We start from the raw sequence: 20,026 nt of genomic DNA on the forward strand, positions 1-20,026 counted from the left end.
GTCTATGCTCTGGGCTTCAGATCTGGCTGTCTAAAGGAAGGAAAGCTGGGTCTCTTTGGGATGACTGGCTTGTTTCCTCATTGGTTGGGATTCTTCATGTTCAGAGGTCCACTGGGAACTTCAGTTCACCATCATTTCCCCTATACAATGGTATCTCCGCAGTCAGGTGTAAGATGGTGATCTGGACCCCTCACTGACATTTCACCCAATTCTCCAGACAGTCCTTTCATTAATTTCTTTCATTCCTCCTTCATCACTGCATCATGGTCCCTTTAAGGCAGCGGCCATAGTTGAGTGGTGGGAGCAGCTGCTGGCAGCAAAGAGACTTGCAGGATTTGGCCTACCCTTGGCCACTCACAGCGCACGCTCAGGACCGGGGGCTTGGTGGGAAAGGAAGGAGGGGCTTAAGGTGCGCCTGCGCAACTGGGGCGCGCGCAAGGGGCTGGTTTGGTGATCCCTTTAAGAAACCGCAGGCGGAGGAATTTCTCTGAGAGAAAATAATCCTACTCACGGGGCCCCTTGGAGGCCATTAACCCCCCGAGTCCCGGCCCCCCCTTTTCCCGGGCAGGCCCTACCGCCCACGCGCGCACCCGTGGGATCTCAGGATCTCAGACCCGGCGCGCGGCATCCGCCCCCTCCCCACTCTCAGCGCCGGGCCCGGTTGGGTCCGGGGAAGCTGCCGCGAGGCGGCCGTGCCTGCAGTGTGGGCGGGGGCCGGGGGCCCGAGAGGTTCCGCCGCCACCGCGCCGGGAGCCGCAGCGGTTCCGAGCGGGGCCCAACATGGCGGAGAGAGAGGTGGAGTCCGGCCCCCGAAAGAGGGTAGGTGAGGTGAGGCAGAACTCGGGCGGCGGGCGGCGGGGGGCGGGGCGGGAGCCGCGTCCCGGGGCCGGGAATGGGCCAAGCGCAGGCTCGTGGAGGGGTCGCGGAGGCCCCGTTGGAGAGAGGCTGCGGGCAGGACTGAGGCAACCTTGGGTCTGGAGCGCGCTGGAGAGTGGTCCTTCGGCAGGTGGGACAAAGATTTGCTGCTGGTTAGGAGGGGGAGGGGCGGGGGGTTGTTTGCTTTTTTTATTTTTCCTGCATTGGGGGTGGCTTATCTGGGCCAGGGGAGGGAAGGTGTCAGATTGTTAAGTGCATCTTTAGTAAATCAGAGTCTGGAAGTTTAACTGGGGAGAGGTCAGGTGGGGGTGGTGGTGGCGGGAATAAGTCGTGGACGGGTCTCAAGAGGAATAACCTGGAGGGTTCTTCAGTAACACCGTCGCGAATTCATGCTCCTGCCTCCTTTCCCCTCCTCCCCCCCCCCCCCCCCCCATAACCGTTATCAAGACTAAGGTGGAGGTGGTGCTCCTACCTGTGAAGAAGTGGGGTCGTTGGCATGTCCTGATTTAGGAGAAAGATTTTGGCAACTCTAAATGTCATGTTCTAGTCTAGCCTCTTTACCAACAATTAGGAACGTGGAAGAGTATGACAAGTTTTGTCATAACAGGAATGCATCCAACCAACCTGCAGAGGTGAAGCCAGTTCTGCATAGGAGTTGTCGAGTGCTTTTAAAGTTTGTCTTGAAACTTTTCTTATTTAATTCTGAATGTTTTTTTTTTTTTTTCAGACGGAGAACAATACTGTACTATCGATTGAGCAATATTTTTCAGATTTTTTTTTTTACTTCCTCCCCCCCCCCCCGCCCCCCCTTAGCATGTTGAGCAGTAAGTTTCTTATCAGGAATCTTGCTTTTGGGAATGATCACAAAATGATCAAATTAGTGTTAAGTCAATTACGTAAAAAATTACTAGATTTTTACTGATAGTGCCTTTTTTGATTTAGCAGAGTTAGCAATCTCTTGATGATATTAGGGATAGTCATTTGAGTGCTTACTATGTGTCTGGCATTGTGCTTTTTAGGAAGAATTTACCTTTCCATTAGCTATGTAAAACCCATTTTGCAGGTGAGGAAATATAGGCTTATAGAGATATATAGAGAGGTTAAGTAATTAAGATCAGATAGCTATTTAAGAGGTTGAGTTTGGATTTGAATTCAGGTTTTTCCCAACTACAGTACTTGTGTAGGTTGCCAATCTATGTTTCTTTCCTTAAAAGCTTAAATTATAAATAGCCAAACAAGTGTCGAATAGTTTTTTTCCAACAATTTATCAGGAAATATTTTCAACTACACAGCAAAATTGAAAAAATTTACAGGTGGCATTCATATACCCACTACTTAGATTGTTCTATTGACATTTTACTGGTTTTATTACATATTTATTCATCTATTTAGTCCTTTATCTTTATATCAGCTATTTTAATGCATTTCATTGTCGTATTTGGAGTAATTAAAATTTAATGTTGACAGTCTTAGGTTTATAAAAGTTTAGCTCTTCATGCAATAATTAGTCATAGCTAGAGAACAAGTTAAGCTGTATAATGATAGTGTACCAAGTAGTACGTTTAATGGAAATATTGGGTATGGAATGCATGTCTTGAAATCTTAAATTACTCTTCCAGTTGTGAGTCAATTTTAAAGTCGATCCTCATATTTGAGTGAAGGCAGATGGCATGTGATCCACCATTAAAATATATAGGGTAAATTACTTTAGTTGTGTAATGTTCTTTCAAGGAGATTGCTGAATCCAGTTGCTATTATTGCTGTTGTCATTCACCTTATAAGATGGAATGTTCTAGAAAAACATCTGCGCGCTTTGGTAACAATTTCAACTGGATTTTAAATACTTCTTGCTCTTCTAATACACTTAAACGGTGCTGCACTGGTGGTAATCTAAATTATTATTTTTTAATATGTCATATATGTAGCGCTTCCACAGGTTTTACCATTATTTTACCAATTTCATTGTGGAGGAAGGTTACATTCATTATTTTTTAGATTCCATAATCCATTTTAAAGTTGTTATTTAATTTTTTTTTTTTTTTTTTTTTTTAAGTAATCTCTACACCCAATGTGGGGCTCAAAATCATGGCCCTTGAGATCAAGAGTCACATGCTCTACCGACTGAGCCGGCCAGGTGCCCATCCATTTTGTTTTGATATCAAAACAAAATGTTCAGTAGGGTTATCCCGAACTGTACACATGGTATATGCACTTTTTTTTTTTTCACTCACTTTTTGGTGTATGCTAAACTCCATATGGATTCCATATGTATATTCTAAACAGGTTAGTGAGGACTATGTGCAAAAGTACAAGATCTTTTTAAATAATTTGGTTGTTTGCTTTGAGGTAGCTAAAAAAATTGCACAGGCCTAAGTAATAAATTTAGGTTATTTCATCTCAAATTGCATTGATATGACATGGTATTATATTTATGATACTGCTTTGACTTTTATAATCCTAAGTCACAAGTTGTTGAGCACCTATGTTAGTTGATGTACCTTATGCTATGCATTATGCTATGGTATTTATGATCAGCTAGAATAATACATTCTGGCTCTCCTGCTAAATTGCCAACTCCTTTAGAGGAGGGCCCATTGTACAGCATTTTGCATCTCCAACACCTAAGACTTCCACATAATAGAACTCAAAAGACTTGGTTTTTGGTAAGAAAGTTCAGTTGTTATAGTACAGTGTGTATGGCGTGGGTACCAAGTTATCTGTTTTGTAATTTTGGAAGCTTTTGTAAATGTTTCATACCATCTTTATACTCAGAAATTCTCTCATGGATCCAGATTTAGGGATCTTCTGATTGTTCGGGATTTTGGTTAGATGGAAGAGTGTAAACAACCTTAAGTTTTATGTAGGCCTGCCTGGTGTCTTTTATGCTTGTGGGCAATTAGAACAATAGGTATTCATTAGATAAGGTTGATTTGATTGTATTCTGACTATATTGGAATGCCAGTCTCTCAATTTGTGAACTTGGGGAAGCTGAGTATGTGGGTGTGTCAGCACTATATCCATCTATCATCTGTGCTAAGAACAAGTTCACATGATGGCCAGTATTATATACACATACACTCTTTCTCATTTTAAAGTTAGGATATTTTTGAGATCATGTTTATGAATTTTTTTTAAGATTGCAAAATTTTTATTTTCTTAAATAAGTTTTAAAATTCATTAGGTAGGTTTGTTGTAAATAGTGGAATTATTTTATATGTGGCTATTATAGTAAACCTATGAAGCAGGCAATCTAAATCTGGTGGCCATATTTTTTTTGTGAAATCCCTGTATCTTTTTTTTTTTAATGTTTATCTTGAAGGAGAGAGACGGAGTGTGAGTGGGGGAGGGGCAGAGAGAGAGGGAGACAGAATCGGAAGCAGGCTTCAGGCTCTAAGCTGTCAGCACAGAGCCCGTCGCAGGGGTTGCGGGGCTTGAACTCACAAGCTGTGAGATCATGACCTGAGCTGAAGTCGGATGTTCAACTGACTGAGCCACCCAGGTGCCCCGCTATATCTTTTCAGAGTTTGCATACAGAATGATGATTTTTGTAAATGTATACGTTATTAAGTGGTCTAGTAAGTTGTATCCGTTCTTAAACTTCTCTGTATATTAAATTTGGGACGTATATGTTTGGTATACTTAAAGATAAACATATGTAGAAGTAGTATGCTTCAATTTTTGTAAAAACTGACCATTTTCCCCTCCCTACATATATGTGTATATATGTATGAACTTGGAGAAAGTTGTGGAGGATACATTTCAGGCTACATGTTACCGTTGATTATCTTCAAGGTTTGAGATAAGGGAAAGGGAGAATAGGGGAAGACTTTTGCAAAATGGAAAATACTCATGGTATAATATTAAGTGAAAATGTAGACTGTAAAATGTTATCCATATTATTATTGTAAATATGTAAACACTGAACATGTGTATAGACAAGGAATAGAAAATAATATGAACAAATGAAAACATTGATTTTATCACGTGACGGGATTATGGAGTTTTGTTTTGGATTTCTGTTATTTTAATATTTTATTAAATATTTGCAATAATTGCAAAAGGTTGATCCTTCTTAGTTCCTTGATGAACTTTTTATCTTTTGTCTTTTTGCTAAATGTTTTACTTAAAAGCACAAAAGCATGATGTCACAGGAGAGCCTGGTGGCTCAGTCAGTTAAGCGTCTGACTTTGGTTCAAGTCATGAACTCCCAGTTTGTGGGTTTGAGCCCCATGTCGGGCTCTTTGCTCTCAGCACGGCGCATGCTTTGGATTCTCTGTTTCCCTCCATCTCTGCCCCTTTTCCCGCTTGCACTTGCTTGCTTGCTCTCTTTGTCAAAAATAAATAAACATTAAAAGAAAAAAATCACAGCGGTACATATTATTAAAAATATTTGCAGTTCACGTGTCCAGAATGTAAAGCATCTGCTTGAAGAATGCATTGGTTCTGTATAGAGAGCATTTGAAGAGCCCAATCTAGTGAATTGTTTTCACAGTGCCCATCTTATAACTAGCAGAGGTTTCTATAAATAATACTTGATATTTATAGACATTTAAGTTCTAGTCATTATTCTGATTATTTTATATGTAATATATCCTCCAGTCCTTATCAATTCCAATTCCATAAACAGTGGTCACTGTTACTGTCCCATTTTATAAATGAAGAAACTGGGGCAAAGAGGAGTTTTTTGTTTTCTGGTTTTTTTTTGCTCAGGGTCCTAATATAATAAGTTAAACCAGTATCAAATACTACGTGAAAAATTATACTGTTTGATAAAGTTTAGGTTAGAATTTATTATAACAACATGTAAGAGTTAATATGTCCACTAATTAAATGTAATATATGTAACATAGAATACATGTATATAATAATATGTGTAAAATAGTCTAGGTCCCGAATTCATTATGTGGAATTTTTGATGATTAAAATCAATTGAATTATATTTAAATTGATGTATAAACTACTTCTCAGGAAGCATCGAAATACATTCCAGTTTGAGGTAACCTTAAAACATATCTTCACAACTCACAAGTTTAATAAAGTAGACACTAAATATTTTAAAACTATGATATATTTTAAAGTTTGTGCTTCCTTTTAATATGGACTTATTTTCTTATTTTCTAAAGACAGTATAAGGAGATAAATGTAAAATTGCAATTTCTATGGTATTTAGTGGATATTTTTGAATTCTACATTAGATCAACCACTCTTTAAAGAAGAATAACATTTCCTTTAAATATTCTGATTATTTTACTGTGCATTAACTATGTAATTATTTTAGTAAAGGAAAGAGAAAGGAGAGCATTATAGTATTAGGTTGAACTATATGAAATTGCTAATATTTGACCACTTGACTTACAAAAACACATTTTCTTTTTTTTTTTTTTTCAAACAACGAATAATCACTTTATTAAAAAGGTTGATTTAAGCATCTACAATGGTGACTTCAACCTCACCACCTGGTTTAATACTGATGCAAGTAATCTTAATCTGCTTTAATAATCTCAGAAGCACTGTGTGCAAATCAGTGAGTCGCTTGTGGATCCTCATTTGAAAACAGACACAAGTCTTTTTTTTTTTGATGTTTGTTTATTTTATTTTATTTATTTATTAAAAAAAAATTTTTTTTTTAACGTTTATTCATTTTTGAGACAGAGCATGAACAGGGGAGGAGCAGAGAGAGAGGGAGACACAGAATCTGAAACAGGCTCCAGGCTCTGAGCTGTCAGCACAGAGCCTGACGCGGGGCTCGAACTCACGGACCATGAGATCATGACCTGAGCCGAAGTCAGACGCTTAACCGACCAAGCCACCCAGGCGCCCCAATGTTTGTTTATTTTTGAGAGAGACAGAGACAGAATGTGAGTGGGTTAGGGGCAGAGAAAGAGGGAGACACAGAAGTAGAAGCAGGCTCCAGGCTCTGAGCTGTCAGCACAGAGCCCGATGACGGGCTCCAACTCACGAGCTGTGAGATCATGACCTGAGCCGAAGTTGGATGCTCAACTGACTGAGCCACCCAGGCGCTCCCAGACACAAGTCTTAGAACCTTTACTACAAAGAGTTTTTCTTGTAGTGATTCTCAGGGTCTTGGTAGGCATCCAAACTTGTCCTTTCACTTTTAGATTCTTTTCCTTTGTACCTCTAATCAAGTCAGCACATACCTTCTCCAAAGATTTTACATTGCAGCTGGTTAGAGTGATTCTGATTCAGTGAATTGCCACTTCTGGTTCCACGTGTCTTCCCGGTGTCTTGAAAAGCCATGGCTGTGGCGTAGCTTCCTGACTGACTTGTTCTTGGGCAGAAGTGAGCAGTGGTGAGTCAGGAACAGGAGCTGGGTGCCTGGAGCTCCGTTGTAGCTGTGACCATGTCTTTCTCAAAGAGCCAAAAAATGCATTTTCATATGCCTCAATCTAATAGAGCATGGGCTTCTCAAAGTCAGGTTATGGTACAATCTCTGGTGTTGAGCAATATTGGGATAATAACACCCACACACATTTATACTTAGGGAATATGCATAGTAGTATTTTAATTTCATTCTTATTATATTTCTGGCCTCCTGGAAGCTTAAGTTATCTACCTTCCCTTGACCAAAGATAGTACCTGAGCAACCCTTTTCTATCGAACATGGACTACCCAATACTCTTGGAGGCCAAGGATCATGTGTGTTTATCTTTCTTTACATCTCTCAACGTGTTGGTTTGAAATGTTTTAAGTTATATATATATACACACATATACATATATATATACACATACATGTATACACACATATATGTATATACACACACACATATATATATGCCCTCACATGCATACTGCACATTTATAGGCAAAAAAACAAAGCAAAACAAAACAAAAAACCAAACAAAAAACAAAAACAAAACCCTTTTATTCTGTTTCATAATTTGATATTAATATAGAATATAAAATATAGATTGGTACAATGAAACCCCATATTCCTATTACTCAGCTTTGACAACTGAACAGTTATCAACATTTTGCTATTCCTGTGTCATCCAACTTTTTTTTTAATGTGTATTTTTGAGAGAGAGAAAGCATAAATGGGGGAAGAGCAGAGAGAGGGGGACAGAGGGTCTCATGAACCGTGAGATCATTAACTGAGCTGAAGTTGGTTGCTAAACTGACTGAGCCACCCATGTGCCCCTGCCTCTTTTTTTATTGAGATAATTTTATTTAATTTTTATTAAATTTTTAAAAATTATTTTTAATATTTTAATTTTTCAAATTTATTCATTTTGTGAGAGAGCAGGGTAGGGGCAGAGAGAGAGGGGAGAGAGAGAATCCCAAGCAGGCTCTACACTGTCAGTGCAGAGCCCTGTGTTGGGCTTAAACCCATGAACTGTGAGATCATGACCTGAGCTGAAATCAAGAGTCAGATGCTTGACTGACTGAGCCACCCAGGTGCCCTAGTTGAAATATTTTTAAAGAAATCTCAAGAATCACATCGTTTAATCTATACATACTTACGTATGTATATTTAATAAGTAAGAATTTAACATGAAACAACTCCAATACTACCATACCTAGTAAAGTTAAGAGTTCCTTAATCCAGTCTGTTCAGATTTCTTTGATTCTCTAAATGTTTTCTTATAGTTGGTTTGTTTTTAAATCACTATCCATATAAGATTTACCATTTTATTTGGTTTATCTGCCTCTTAAATTTCTCTTAACTTCAACCATCTTCCTCCCTACTGTATACACCCTGAACTTTTCCCCATGCTATTTCTTTGTTGTAAAAACTAGGTCATTTGTTCAGGAGAATTTCCCACATTCTGGATTTGGCTGCTTGAATTCTTGTGGTGTCTTAACATGTTCAATTACCCTTCATATTTCCCACAAATTAGTAGTTACATATGGAGCAGTAGTTCTCAACTTTGGCTGAAACTTGAGAATTACCTGGAGAGCTTTTAAATACCCTGATTCTCAGGTTACATCTCAGATGAATTAAATCAGAATTCATGGGTGGATTCTAGGCATCAATATTTTAAAAAATTTTCCCAAGTGATTCAGTCTGTAGCCAGAATTGAGAACTTGAATTGGTAGAGCTTTATTAGATTTAGATTCAGTTTTTTTGGAAAGAAAAATTCATAGAGTAATTATATAATTTATTTCCAATAAGTTTTAGAAATAAAGGGTGTGCTGTTTTATAATTATAGTGGGACAATAGCCATAAACAGGGAGTATCCTGGACAAATTAGGATATATAGTCACCCTGTTAGATGGTTACATCATTCTAGGAGGCATCTAAATGGTTGTCACACTTTAGTGGTACTAATATTGATCCGTTTACATTCTTTCTGTCAGTGGAGTCCAAACATTACAACTTCTTAACCTTTCACCTAATGAATTTGTCAGCCATAGATGATTGTTGCCTAGATCCATGATTTCCTTTGAGGAATGATTTTTTTTTTTTTAAATCATTTCTTCTGTATTTATTCACTGGAATTTTTCCATAAAGAATTCCTTCATTGGTTGAATTCCTTCAACCAATAATTTGGTTATTATTCACCAAATAACCATTATTTGGTTACCTTATAATATTTATACAGGAAAAGCACAGAGTAAATGCTTTTTTTTTTTCCCCTTTATTTGCCAACTTTCAGAAGAATGAATTGATGTCCCTACAAATCCTAAAGGTGAGACTTGAGAGGTGATATCATTATGAACACATGGATTTTAATATATTTAATATATTTAAATTTACTGTGGTCAGTATTCTTTTTGATGTTTAAATTTGGTATATATTTTATTAATGACTATTTGTAATGGTATCCTAAGGCTGCCATAACAAATTATTACCAACTTGGTGGCTTAAAATGGCAGAAATTTTATTCTCTCTCAGTTCTGGAGGCTAGATGTCTGAAGTCAGAGTGTCAGCAAGGCCATGTTCTCTTTGAAGACTCTAGGGAAGAATCCTTTCTCACTTCCAGCTTTTGGAAGAATTCTGGAAGCTTCTGGTGGATTGATTTGTGTTCCTTGATTTGTGGCAGTATGATTCCAGTCCACCTCCCTCTTCACCTGTCATTCTCTGTGTGTTCTGTCTTTTCTAAGGATACTGTTTATTGGATTTAGGGTCCATCCTAACCCAGGATGATCTCATTTCAAGATCTTTACCTTAATTACATATGCAAAAACCTGTTCTGCTCACTATCTGAGGTTCTGGGTGCACATATATTTTAGGGGTCACAATTCACGTCACTACAGTCCCCCCTCTTGTCCTTCAAGACCATCCCATATGCAACTTAACCATCCCATATGCAAAAAACATTCATCCCTATCTCATCATTCCCCAAAGTTTCAACCCATTACAACATGAATTCTTAAGACTTAATAAATCTCTTCTAAATATCGTTAGCTCAGACCAGCCAAATCTCAGCATCTAAATCATCTGCATGAGGTATGAGTGTGATTCCATCTGGGGTAAAATTCCTCTTTATCTGTGGCCCTGCGAAACCAGAAAACAAATGTTTTGCTTCTAACATACAATTGTGAGACAGACATAGGGTAGACATTCCCATTCCAAAAGGAAGGAAATGGAAGGAATAAAGGGATCACTTGCCCCAGTCAAGTTCAAAACCCAGCAGGACCAGTTTTATTAGATTTCAAGGCCTGAGAATAATTCTCTGTGGCTTGATCCCCTGCCCTCTGGGTTTATGGAGACACTGTAGACTCTTGCTTTGAGCCTACTTCTCTGGTTTCCACTTCTGTGTACCTTTCTTTTTCTTGAAGGGTAGCACAAGTTCACACATGAGTAGCTTTACTAGCTTTTTCTTGACCATAGAATTCCAGAAGTCAGACAGCTTTTTAAAATTTTTGTCTAGTTTCTGTTCTTTGAAGTATAGGCTGGCAGTGTTTTTGTTGGTATAATATGTTCACAAACCTTGTGAGTCTTCTCTGTGTGTAAAGGGGATCCACACAATTAGACAAGAAGGTTCTTCATAAATCTTTGATAACCCCATTTGTATTCCTGACTTAAATTGAGGTGGTAGATTGGACCCATGAGTCATATATCTGATATCTTCAGCTAGTAGTTGTCCAGCCATACCCTTGGCCCTTTCTTTAGAGAGCACATTTTTATAATAGTGAATTCCCTAATTTTAGCATCCTCTGCCATCTGGATGGGCTGAGAATCTCCCAGACCATCAAGAGTTACTTCCTTTTTGCTTAATATTTCCTCAGTTTATCTCTTTTCCCTCATTTTTTACTCTTAGCAACAAGAAGAAACCAGGTTGCGCTTTCAGTGCTTTGCTTAGAAATCTCCTTAGTAAATAAATAAGTTCATCGCTTCCAAGTTGTGCCTCCTATCCAATAGTAGAACACAATTCAGTCAAGTTTTCTGCTATTTTATAACAAAGATCACTTTCTAGTTCCCAATAACATATTCTTCATTTCCTTTTGAGATCTCACCAGAAGCACCTTTAACATTCATATTTTCCCCAACATTTTGTTTATGGTATACCTATTCTTTAAGATGTTATAAGCTTTTTCTTCTCTGTTCCTCACTTTCTTCTGAACCTTCACCAGAACTGCCTTTATTTTATTTTTTTATTTTTATTTTTTATAATTTATTTATTGTTTAATTTACATCCAAGTTAGTTACCATATGGTGCAACAATGATTTCAGGAGTAGGTGCCTTTTTGCCCCTTACCCATTTAGACCATCCCCCCCTCCCACAATCACTCCAGCAACCCTCTGTCCTCTGTATTTAAGAGTCTTTTATGTTTTGTCCCCCTATGTGTTTTTATATTATTTTTGCTTCCCTTCCCTTATGTTCATCTGTTTTGTCTCTTAAATTACTCATATGAGTGAATTCATATGGTATTTGTCTTTCTTTAATTTCTCTTACCATAATACCCTACAGTTCCATCCACGTAGTTGCAAATGGCAAGATTTCATTCTTTTTGATTGCTGAGTAATACTCCATTGTGTGTATATATGTTCTCCACATCTTCTTTATCCATTCATCAGTTGATGGACATTTGGGCTCTTTTCATACTTTGGCTGTTGTCGATAGTGCTCCTATAAACATTGGAGTGCATGTGCCCCTTTGAAAGAGCACACCTGTTTCCCTTGAATACACCTGGTAGTGCAATTGCTGGGTTGTAGAGTAGTTCTATTTTTAATTTTTTGAGGAACCTCCATACTGTTTTCTAGAGTGACTGCACCAATTGCATTCCCACCAGCAGTGCAAAAGAGATACTCTTTGTCTGCATCCTCGCCAGCACCTGTTGTTGCCTGAGTTGTTAATGTTAGCCATTCTGAAAGGTATGAGGTGGTGTCTCATTGTGGGTTTGATAGAACTGCCTTTTGTATCCATGTTTGTACCAACCATCTCTTGAAGGTAATCTAGATTTTTTTTCTATCATGCTTCTTAAAATTCATCCAGCATCTGTCCGTTATCCAATTCCAAAACTGTTTGCACGTATTTAGATATTTATTACAGCAACATACCACTTCGCTATACTAAAATATATATAAGTTTCCTAGGTTTGCTGTAAGAAATCACCACAAACTTGGTGGCTTAAAACAACAAATTTATTCTTTTATAGTTCTGGAGGCTAGAAGTCCAAAATCAAGGGGTCAGCAGGGCCATCCTCTCTCTGAAGGCTCTAGAGAAGAACCTTCTTTGTCTCTTCCTGCTTCTGGTGGCCTTAGGTACTCCTTAATTTGTTTTTGTTTTTGTTTTTGTTTTTTAATATATGAAATTTATTGTCAAATTGGTTTCCATACAACACCCAGTGCTCATCCCAAAAGGTGCCCTCCTCAATACCCATCACCCACCCTCCCCTCCCTCCCACCCCCCATCAACCCTCAGTTCGTTCTCAGTTTTTAACAGTCTCTTATGCTTTGGCTCTCTCCCACTCTAACCTCTTTTTTTTTTTTTTCCCTTCCCCTCCCCCATGGGTTTCTGTTAAGTTTCTCAGGATCCACACAAGGAGTGAAACCATATGGTATCTGTCTTTCTCTGTATGGCTTATTTCACTTAGCATCACACTCTCCAGTTCCATCCACGTTGCTACAAAAGGCCATATTTCATTCTTTCTCATTGCCACGTAGTGTTCCATTGTGTATATAAACCACAATTTCTTTTTTTTTTTTAACGTTTATTTATTTTTGAGACGGAGAGAGACAGAGCATGAATGGGGGAGGGTCAGAGAGAGAGGGAGACACAGAATCCGAAACGGGCTCCAGGCTCTGAGCTGTCAGCACAGAGCCCGACGCGGGGCTCGAACTCACGGACCGTGAGATCATGACCTCAGCCGAAGTCGGACGCTTAACCGACTGAGCCACCCAGGCGCCCCCACAATTTCTTTATCCATTCATCACTTGATGGACATTTAGGCTCTTTCCATAATTTGGCTATTGTTGAGAGTGCTGCTATAAACATTGGGGTACAAGTGCCCCTATGCATCAGTACTCCTGTATCCCTTGGATAAATTCCTAGCAGTGCTATTGCTGGGTCATAGGGTAGGTCTATTTTTAATTTTCTGAGGAACCTCCACACTGCTTTCCAGAGTGGCTGCACCAATTTGCATTCCCACCAACAGTGCAAGAGGGTTCCCGTTTCTCCACATCCTCTCCAGCATCTATAGTCTCCTGATTGGTTCATTTTGGCCACTCTGACTGGCGTGAGGTGATATCTGAGTGTGGTTTTGGTTTGTATTTCCCTGATAAGGAGCGATGTTGAACATCTTTTCATGTGCCTGTTGGCCATCCGGATGTCTTCTTTAGAGAAGTGTCTATTCATGTTTTCTGCCCATTTCTTCACTGGGTTATTTGTTTTTCGGGTGTGGAGTTTGGTGAGCTCTTTATAGATTTTGGATACTAGCCCTTTGTCCGATATGTCATTTGCAAATATCTTTTCCCATTCCGTTGGTTGCCTTTTAGTTTTGTTGGTTGTTTCCTTTGCTGTGCAGAAGCTTTTTATCTTCATAAGGTCCCAGTAATTCACTTTTGCTTTTAATTCCCTTGCCTTTGGGGATGTGTCGAGTAAGAGATTGCTACGGCTGAGGTCAGAGAGGTCTTTTCCTGCTTTCTCCTCTAAGGTTTTGATGGTTTCCTGTCTCACATTCAGGTCCTTTATCCATTTTGAGTTTGTTTTTGTGAATGGTGTGAGAAAGTGGTCTAGTTTCAACCTTCTGCATGTTGCTGTCCAGTTCTCCCAGCACCATTTGTTAAAGAGACTGTCTTTTTTCCATTGGATGTTCTTTCCTGCTTTGTCAAAGATGAGTTGGCCATACGTTTGTGGGTTTAGTTCTGGGGTTTCTATTCTATTCCATTGGTCTATGTGTCTGTTTTTGTGCCAAGGTACTCCTTAATTTGTGGCAGCATTAACTCCTCTCTTTACCTCCGCCTTCACATGGCCTTCTTTCTGTGTTTCTGTCTCTTTTAAGGACAGTCTTCATTGGATTTATGGCCCACCCTAATTCAGGGTCATTTCATTTCAAGATCCTTATACTAATTACATCTGCAAAGGTTATTCCAGAAAGCTCACATTCTGAATGTCTGGGAGGACATATCTTTGGGGGCCACAGTTCAGCCTGCAGCAAGGTCTTTAAGGTTTGCATTTCAATTCTTTTAAAAAAATTATTATATTAAAAGTTACCTTAAATTTTTATTAGAAGTGTATATTTGAATGGCATTAAGTACATTTTAATAGTGTTGTGCAACTATTACCATTGTCTTTTTCATGCCAGACAGAAGACTGTACACATTAAGGAATAACTCCCCATTGCAGTTCCTTCCAGTCTTTGTTATGCTTTAATTTACTTTATGTCTCAATGAATTTGCCTATTCTGAATATTTCATGTAAGCAGAATCATACAGTATTTGACCTTTGATGTCTGGCTTATTTCATTCAGCATAATATATCAGAACTTCATTCTATTTTATGGCTGAATAATAATCTTATTTGTGTGTATATAACACATTTGTCCATTCATCTGTTGATGGACACAAATTTTTGTCTTTTGGCTGTTGTGAAAAATGCTGTTATAAATAGTGCTGTACAATATCTGTTTGAGTCTGTGTTTTCACTTCTTTTGGGTATATGCCTAGAAATGGATTTGTTGGGACAAATAGAAATTTTATGTTTTATCTTTTTTGAGGAATCACCAAACTTTTCCACAGAGGTGCACTAGCAATGCAAGAGGATTCTGATTTCTCCTGTCCTCTCCAACATTTGTTCTGTTCTCCTCCTCCTCTTTCTTCCTCCTCCTCCTCTTCTTCTTCTTCTTCTTCTTCTTCTTCTTCTTCTTCTTCTGATTTCTCCTATCCTCTCCAACATTTGTTCTGTTCTCCTCCTCCTCCTTTTTCTTCTTCTTCTTCTTCTTCTTCTTCTTCTTTTTTTTTTTTTTTTTTTTTTTTTTTTTGATAAAGCTGTCCTAGTGGATGTGAAGCAGTATCTTGTGGTTTGGATTTGGATTCTTTTTTTTTATAAATTAATTTTTAATGTTTATTTGCTTTTGAGAGAGAGAGAGACAGACAGAGTGTGAGCTGGGGAAGGGGCAGAGAGAGGGAGACACAGAATCTGAAGCAGGCTCCAGGCTCTGAGCTGTCTGCACAGAGTCCAATGCGGGGCTCGAACCCATGAACCATGAGATCATGACCTGAGCCGAAGTCGGACACTTAATCGACTGAGCCACCCAGGCGCCCCTTGAATTCTTTTGAGAGGGCGAGAGCGGGCGTGAGAGCGGGGGAGGGGTAGAGGAAGAGGGAGAGAGAGAATCTTAAGCAGGTTTGATGCCCAGTACAGAGCCCGACATGACTTGGGGCTCCATCTCCCCTGAGCTGAAATCAAGAGTCAGATGCTTAACCGACTGAGCAACCCAGGTGCCCCTTGATTGATATTTTTTTTAATGACTAATGACGTTGAGTATCTGTTCTTGTGTTTATTGGCCATTTGTTGATCTTCCTTGGAGAAATGTGTGTTTAAATCCTTAGCCCATTTTTAATTGGGTAGTTTGTCTTTTTGTTGTTGAGTTGTAGGAGTTCTACATACTGGATGTTAAACTGATCAGATACGTGATTTGGAAATATATTCTCTCATTCTGGGGGTTTTCTTCTCATTCTTGATAGTGTCCCTTGATCCACAAAAGTTGTCAGTTTTGATGAGGTCTAATTTATGTTTTCCTTTTGTAGCTTGTGCTTTTGTTGTCATATTTAAGAAATCATTGCCAAATCTAAGATCATATAGTTTTTCCCATATGTTTTCTTCTAAGAGTTTTGTAGTTATCTCTTTTTTTAAATAGAGTCTGTTGTTTTTTTAATGTTTATTTATTTTTGAGAGAGAGAGAGAGAGAGAGAGAGAGAGAGAGAGAGAGAGAGAATCCAAGCAGGCTCCTTGCTCCACACAGAGACTGATAGAGGGCCCCTGTCTTATAACAGCGAGGATAGGACCTGAGCCAAAATCAAGAGTCAGATGCTTAGTCGACTGAGCCACCCAGGCACTCCTAGTTTACCTCTTTAAGTTAGGTCTTTAATTAATTTTAAGTTAGTTTTTGTTTGTGGCATAAGGTATGTGTACAATTTTGTTCTTTTGCATGTGGATATCTAGTTTTTCCAGCACCATATTTGAAGTCTGTTCTTTTCCCATTGAATGATCTTGGCACCTTTGTCCAAAATCATTTGGCCTTTGTGTTAATCAGTTTGGGCTGCTGTAACAAAATAGCCTAGTTTGGATGATATACACCAGAGAAATTTATTTCTCACAGTTCTGGAGGCTGGGAAGTCTAAGATCAAAGAGCTGGCAAGGTAGATTTCATTCTGAGGCCTCTTCACTTGGCTTGTTGGCAGCTGCCATCTTTGCTTTGTGTCCCCATGATCTCTTTGTGTGTTCTGAGACAGAGTGAGCAAGCTCCCTGGTGTCTCTTTTTAGAAGGGCACTAATATCATCATGAGAGCCCTACCCTCATGACCTCCTCTAATCCTAGTTACCTACCAAGGGTCCCATCTTTAAATATCATAACATTGGTGTTTCAGTCTTCAAAATATATATTTTGGGGACACACCTACTCAGTATATAAACATATATGTAAGGGCTTATTTCTGGATTCTCAATTTTGTTCCATTGGTCTATGTATCGCCTTGTGATGGTACTACACTTTTGATTACTGTAGCTTTGTAGAAGTTTGAAGTTGGAAAGTGTGAGTCCTCTAACTTTGTTTTTACTTTTCTTTTTTTTTTTAACGTTTTTTATTTATTTTTGAGACAGGGAGAGACAGAGCATGAACAGGGGAGAGTCAGAGAGAGGGAGACACAGAATCTGAAACAGGCTCCAGGTTCTGAGCTGTCAGCACAGAGCCCGACGCGGGGCTTGAACTCACGGACCATGAGATCATGACCTGAGCCGAAGTCGGCTACTCAACCGACTGAGCCACCCAGGCGCCCCTGTTTTTACTTTTCAAGATTGTTTTGGGGCACCTGTGTGGCTCAGTTGGTTAAGTGTCCCAATTCTTGATTTTGGCTCAGATAATGATCTTGCGGTTTATGAGTTCGAGCCCCATGTTGGGTTCTGTGCTGACAGCTTGGAGTCTGCTTGGGATTCTCTCCCTCTCTCTCTGCTTCCCACCCTCCCCCTCCCGCCCAGGTAAACAAACAAACAAACAAACAAAAGATTGTTTTTGGCTATTTGGCATCCCTTAAAATTCCATATGAAATTTAGGAGTCTTTTCCTATTTCTTAATTTTTTTTTAAATGTTTATTTTTGAGAGAGAGAAACAGAGTACAAGCATGGGAGGGGCAGAGAGAGAGGGAGACACAGAATCCAAAGCAGGCTCCAGGCTCTGAGCTGTCAGCACAGAACCCGACACGGTGCTTGAACCTGCCAACTATGAGATTGTGACCTGAGCCGAAGTTGGATGCTCATCTGACTGAGCCACCCAGTCACCCCTCTTTCTTAAATTTTTTTAAATGTTTATTTATTTTTGAGAGAGAGACCAAGTGTGAGTGGGGGAGGAGAGAGAGAGAGAGAGAGAGACAGACAGACAGACTCAGAATCCAAAGCAGGCTCCAGGCTCTGTCAGCACAGAGCCCAACGCGGGGCTTAAACTCACAGACTGTGAGATCATTACCTGAGCTGAAGTCGGATGCTTAACTGATTGAGCCACCCAGGTGCTCCAAATTTTTTACCATTTCTACAAAAAATGCCACTGGGATTTGGGTAGGGATTGAATTGAATTTGTAAATCTCTAGGGTAGTATTGTCATCCTACTATTAAGTCTTCCAATCAGTGAATGCAATGTTTTTCCTTTTATCTTTGTCCTTTAAAAACTTTTTTTATTAAGTAAACTCTATCCCCAATGTGGGGCTCTAACTCAACAGCTCCAAGATCAAGAGTTGTATGTTCTATTGACTGAGCCAACCAGGTGCCCCCATCCTTTAAAATTTCTTTCAACAGTGTTTTGTGCAAGTCTCCTCAGTGTACAAGTCTTGTACTTCCTTGGTTAAATTTTTTCTAAGTATCAGTGTAATACACCATATTAATAGAATGAAAGAAAAAAACTTACATATCTCAGTTGGTGGAGAAAAAAAATTTGAAAAACTCCATCAGACTTTCATTATAAAAGCACTTAATAAGTTAGGAATAGAAGGGAACTTCCTCAATATAATGAAAGCTATATATGAAAAACCATAGCTAACATCATATTTGATGGTGAAAGACTGTAAGGCTTTCTCCTAAGATCAGGAATAAGATAAGGATGCCCTCTTTGGTACTTCTAATCAGTGTATTTGAAGTTCTAGCCAGAGCAGTCAGACAAGAAAGAAAAGGCATCCAAATTGGAAAGAAAGGTAAAACTATCTCTTATTTACAGATGATACAATTGTTCATATAGGAAACCCTTACAAATCCACCAAAAAAATCCCAAACCCTGTGAGAGGTAGTAAGTTCAGCAGAGTTCAGAATAAAAAAAATCACCCAAAAATCAGTTGTGTTTCTTCACACTGTCAGTGAATAATCCTGAAAGGAAATCAAGGATATTATTTCACTTATATTAGCATTGAAAAGAAGAAAAATAAAATACTTAGACATATGTCTTTTTTTTTTTTTTTAATGTATTTATTTTGAGAGAGAGAGTGTGAGTGGGCAGGGGCAGAGAGAGAGGGAGACAGAGAAACCCAAGCAGGCTCCACAGTGACAGCATGGAGCCCAACGTGGGGCTTGAACTCACAGACTGTGAGAATCATGATCTGAGCTGAAGGGCCGACGCTTAACCTACTGAGCCACCCAGGTGCCCCTTATCTGCATCCTTTTAACTTAACATCAGTAGTTCTTGAAAGTTTCTTCCCTTTTTGGCCAAAAAGATCTACCTAGGCTCATGCTATATGTTACTATCTCATATTTGGAATTAACTCCCAGGAAGCCCTGGTACCTTTTCAGTAGGAAATGGTAATTTCAGACTATAGTCTGAACTGAGATAAGCTTTTTGAAGTTAGAGTCTTTTTGAGACTCTGTTGCTTGTGTTTTTCACATTTACTCCTCAACCCACATCTGGCTTTTCCATCTGTTTCTCCACTGAAATTCTCTTCGAGATCACTGAAATAACCTAAGAATTACCATGTCTAATGGATGCTTTTCAGAGCTTTTCTTACTTGATCTCTTACACATCTTACTCTGTTGTCCATTTCCTCCTTGAAACTTTTCCCTTACTTATAAGGTGGCATTCTCATGGTTGTTTTCTTGAATTGTTTCTTTTCAGTCATCTTTGACTCTTTCTGCGTGCCCAATAAGTGTTTCCTTGGTCTCTGTTTTTCTTGGGTAATCACCTACAGTAGTTTTAACCACTACCCATTAAATACATATGTGATTTTCCCTTGTACTTCTTTGCTTCTTTTGCGTGTGTGTGTCTAAAACTCAAAATCTGTGTTTTCAGATGTATGCTTTGACTTGTGCTAACAAATACTGCTAATTTAGTGTGCCTACAATGGACTCTTTATTCCCCTTGTAAGTACTTGCTCTCACAAATAGTGCCCCATTCCTTCCCTACCTGTTGTTCTTTCTGTATTCTCTTAGTTACCCTCTTCTAGTCACCCTGGTTAGAAACCGCTCATTTTTTTCCTCTTTCCCTTATCAGTCCAATTTTAACTGGTGAGTCTTATTGAGGTAACTTCACACATGATTTGTAAAACTTTA

At 39.0% G+C, this 20,026-nt stretch overlaps 1 protein-coding gene and 1 pseudogene across 11 annotated transcripts in view; one reads left to right on the forward strand and one right to left on the reverse strand.

The window, feature by feature from the left end:
• Nucleotides 1–458: 458 nt before the first annotated feature.
• The window catches only part of ZMYM4 (zinc finger MYM-type containing 4), a 165,523-nt gene continuing 145,955 nt past the window's right edge, over nucleotides 459–20,026 (forward strand). For 9 of the 11 annotated variants that reach the window (XR_006205885.1, XR_006205883.1, XR_006205886.1 and 6 more), the window contains exon 1: nucleotides 459–819. Coding sequence is in view for 3 of the 11 variants with exons in the window: in XM_042951233.1 (XP_042807167.1) it covers nucleotides 781–819 (39 nt within the window). In the remaining 8 variants the exon portion in view is untranslated. Of the gene's footprint in view, nucleotides 820–988; nucleotides 1,007–1,377; nucleotides 1,509–20,026 lie in introns of those variants that run through there. The other 2 variants (XM_042951237.1, XM_042951236.1) reach the window with 2 other exon arrangements.
• On the reverse strand, nucleotides 6,209–7,588 carry LOC122227073 (annotated as a pseudogene).

Source organism: Panthera leo, chromosome C1 (genome assembly GCF_018350215.1).
Source record: "Panthera leo isolate Ple1 chromosome C1, P.leo_Ple1_pat1.1, whole genome shotgun sequence".
NCBI lineage: Eukaryota > Metazoa > Chordata > Mammalia > Carnivora > Felidae > Panthera > Panthera leo.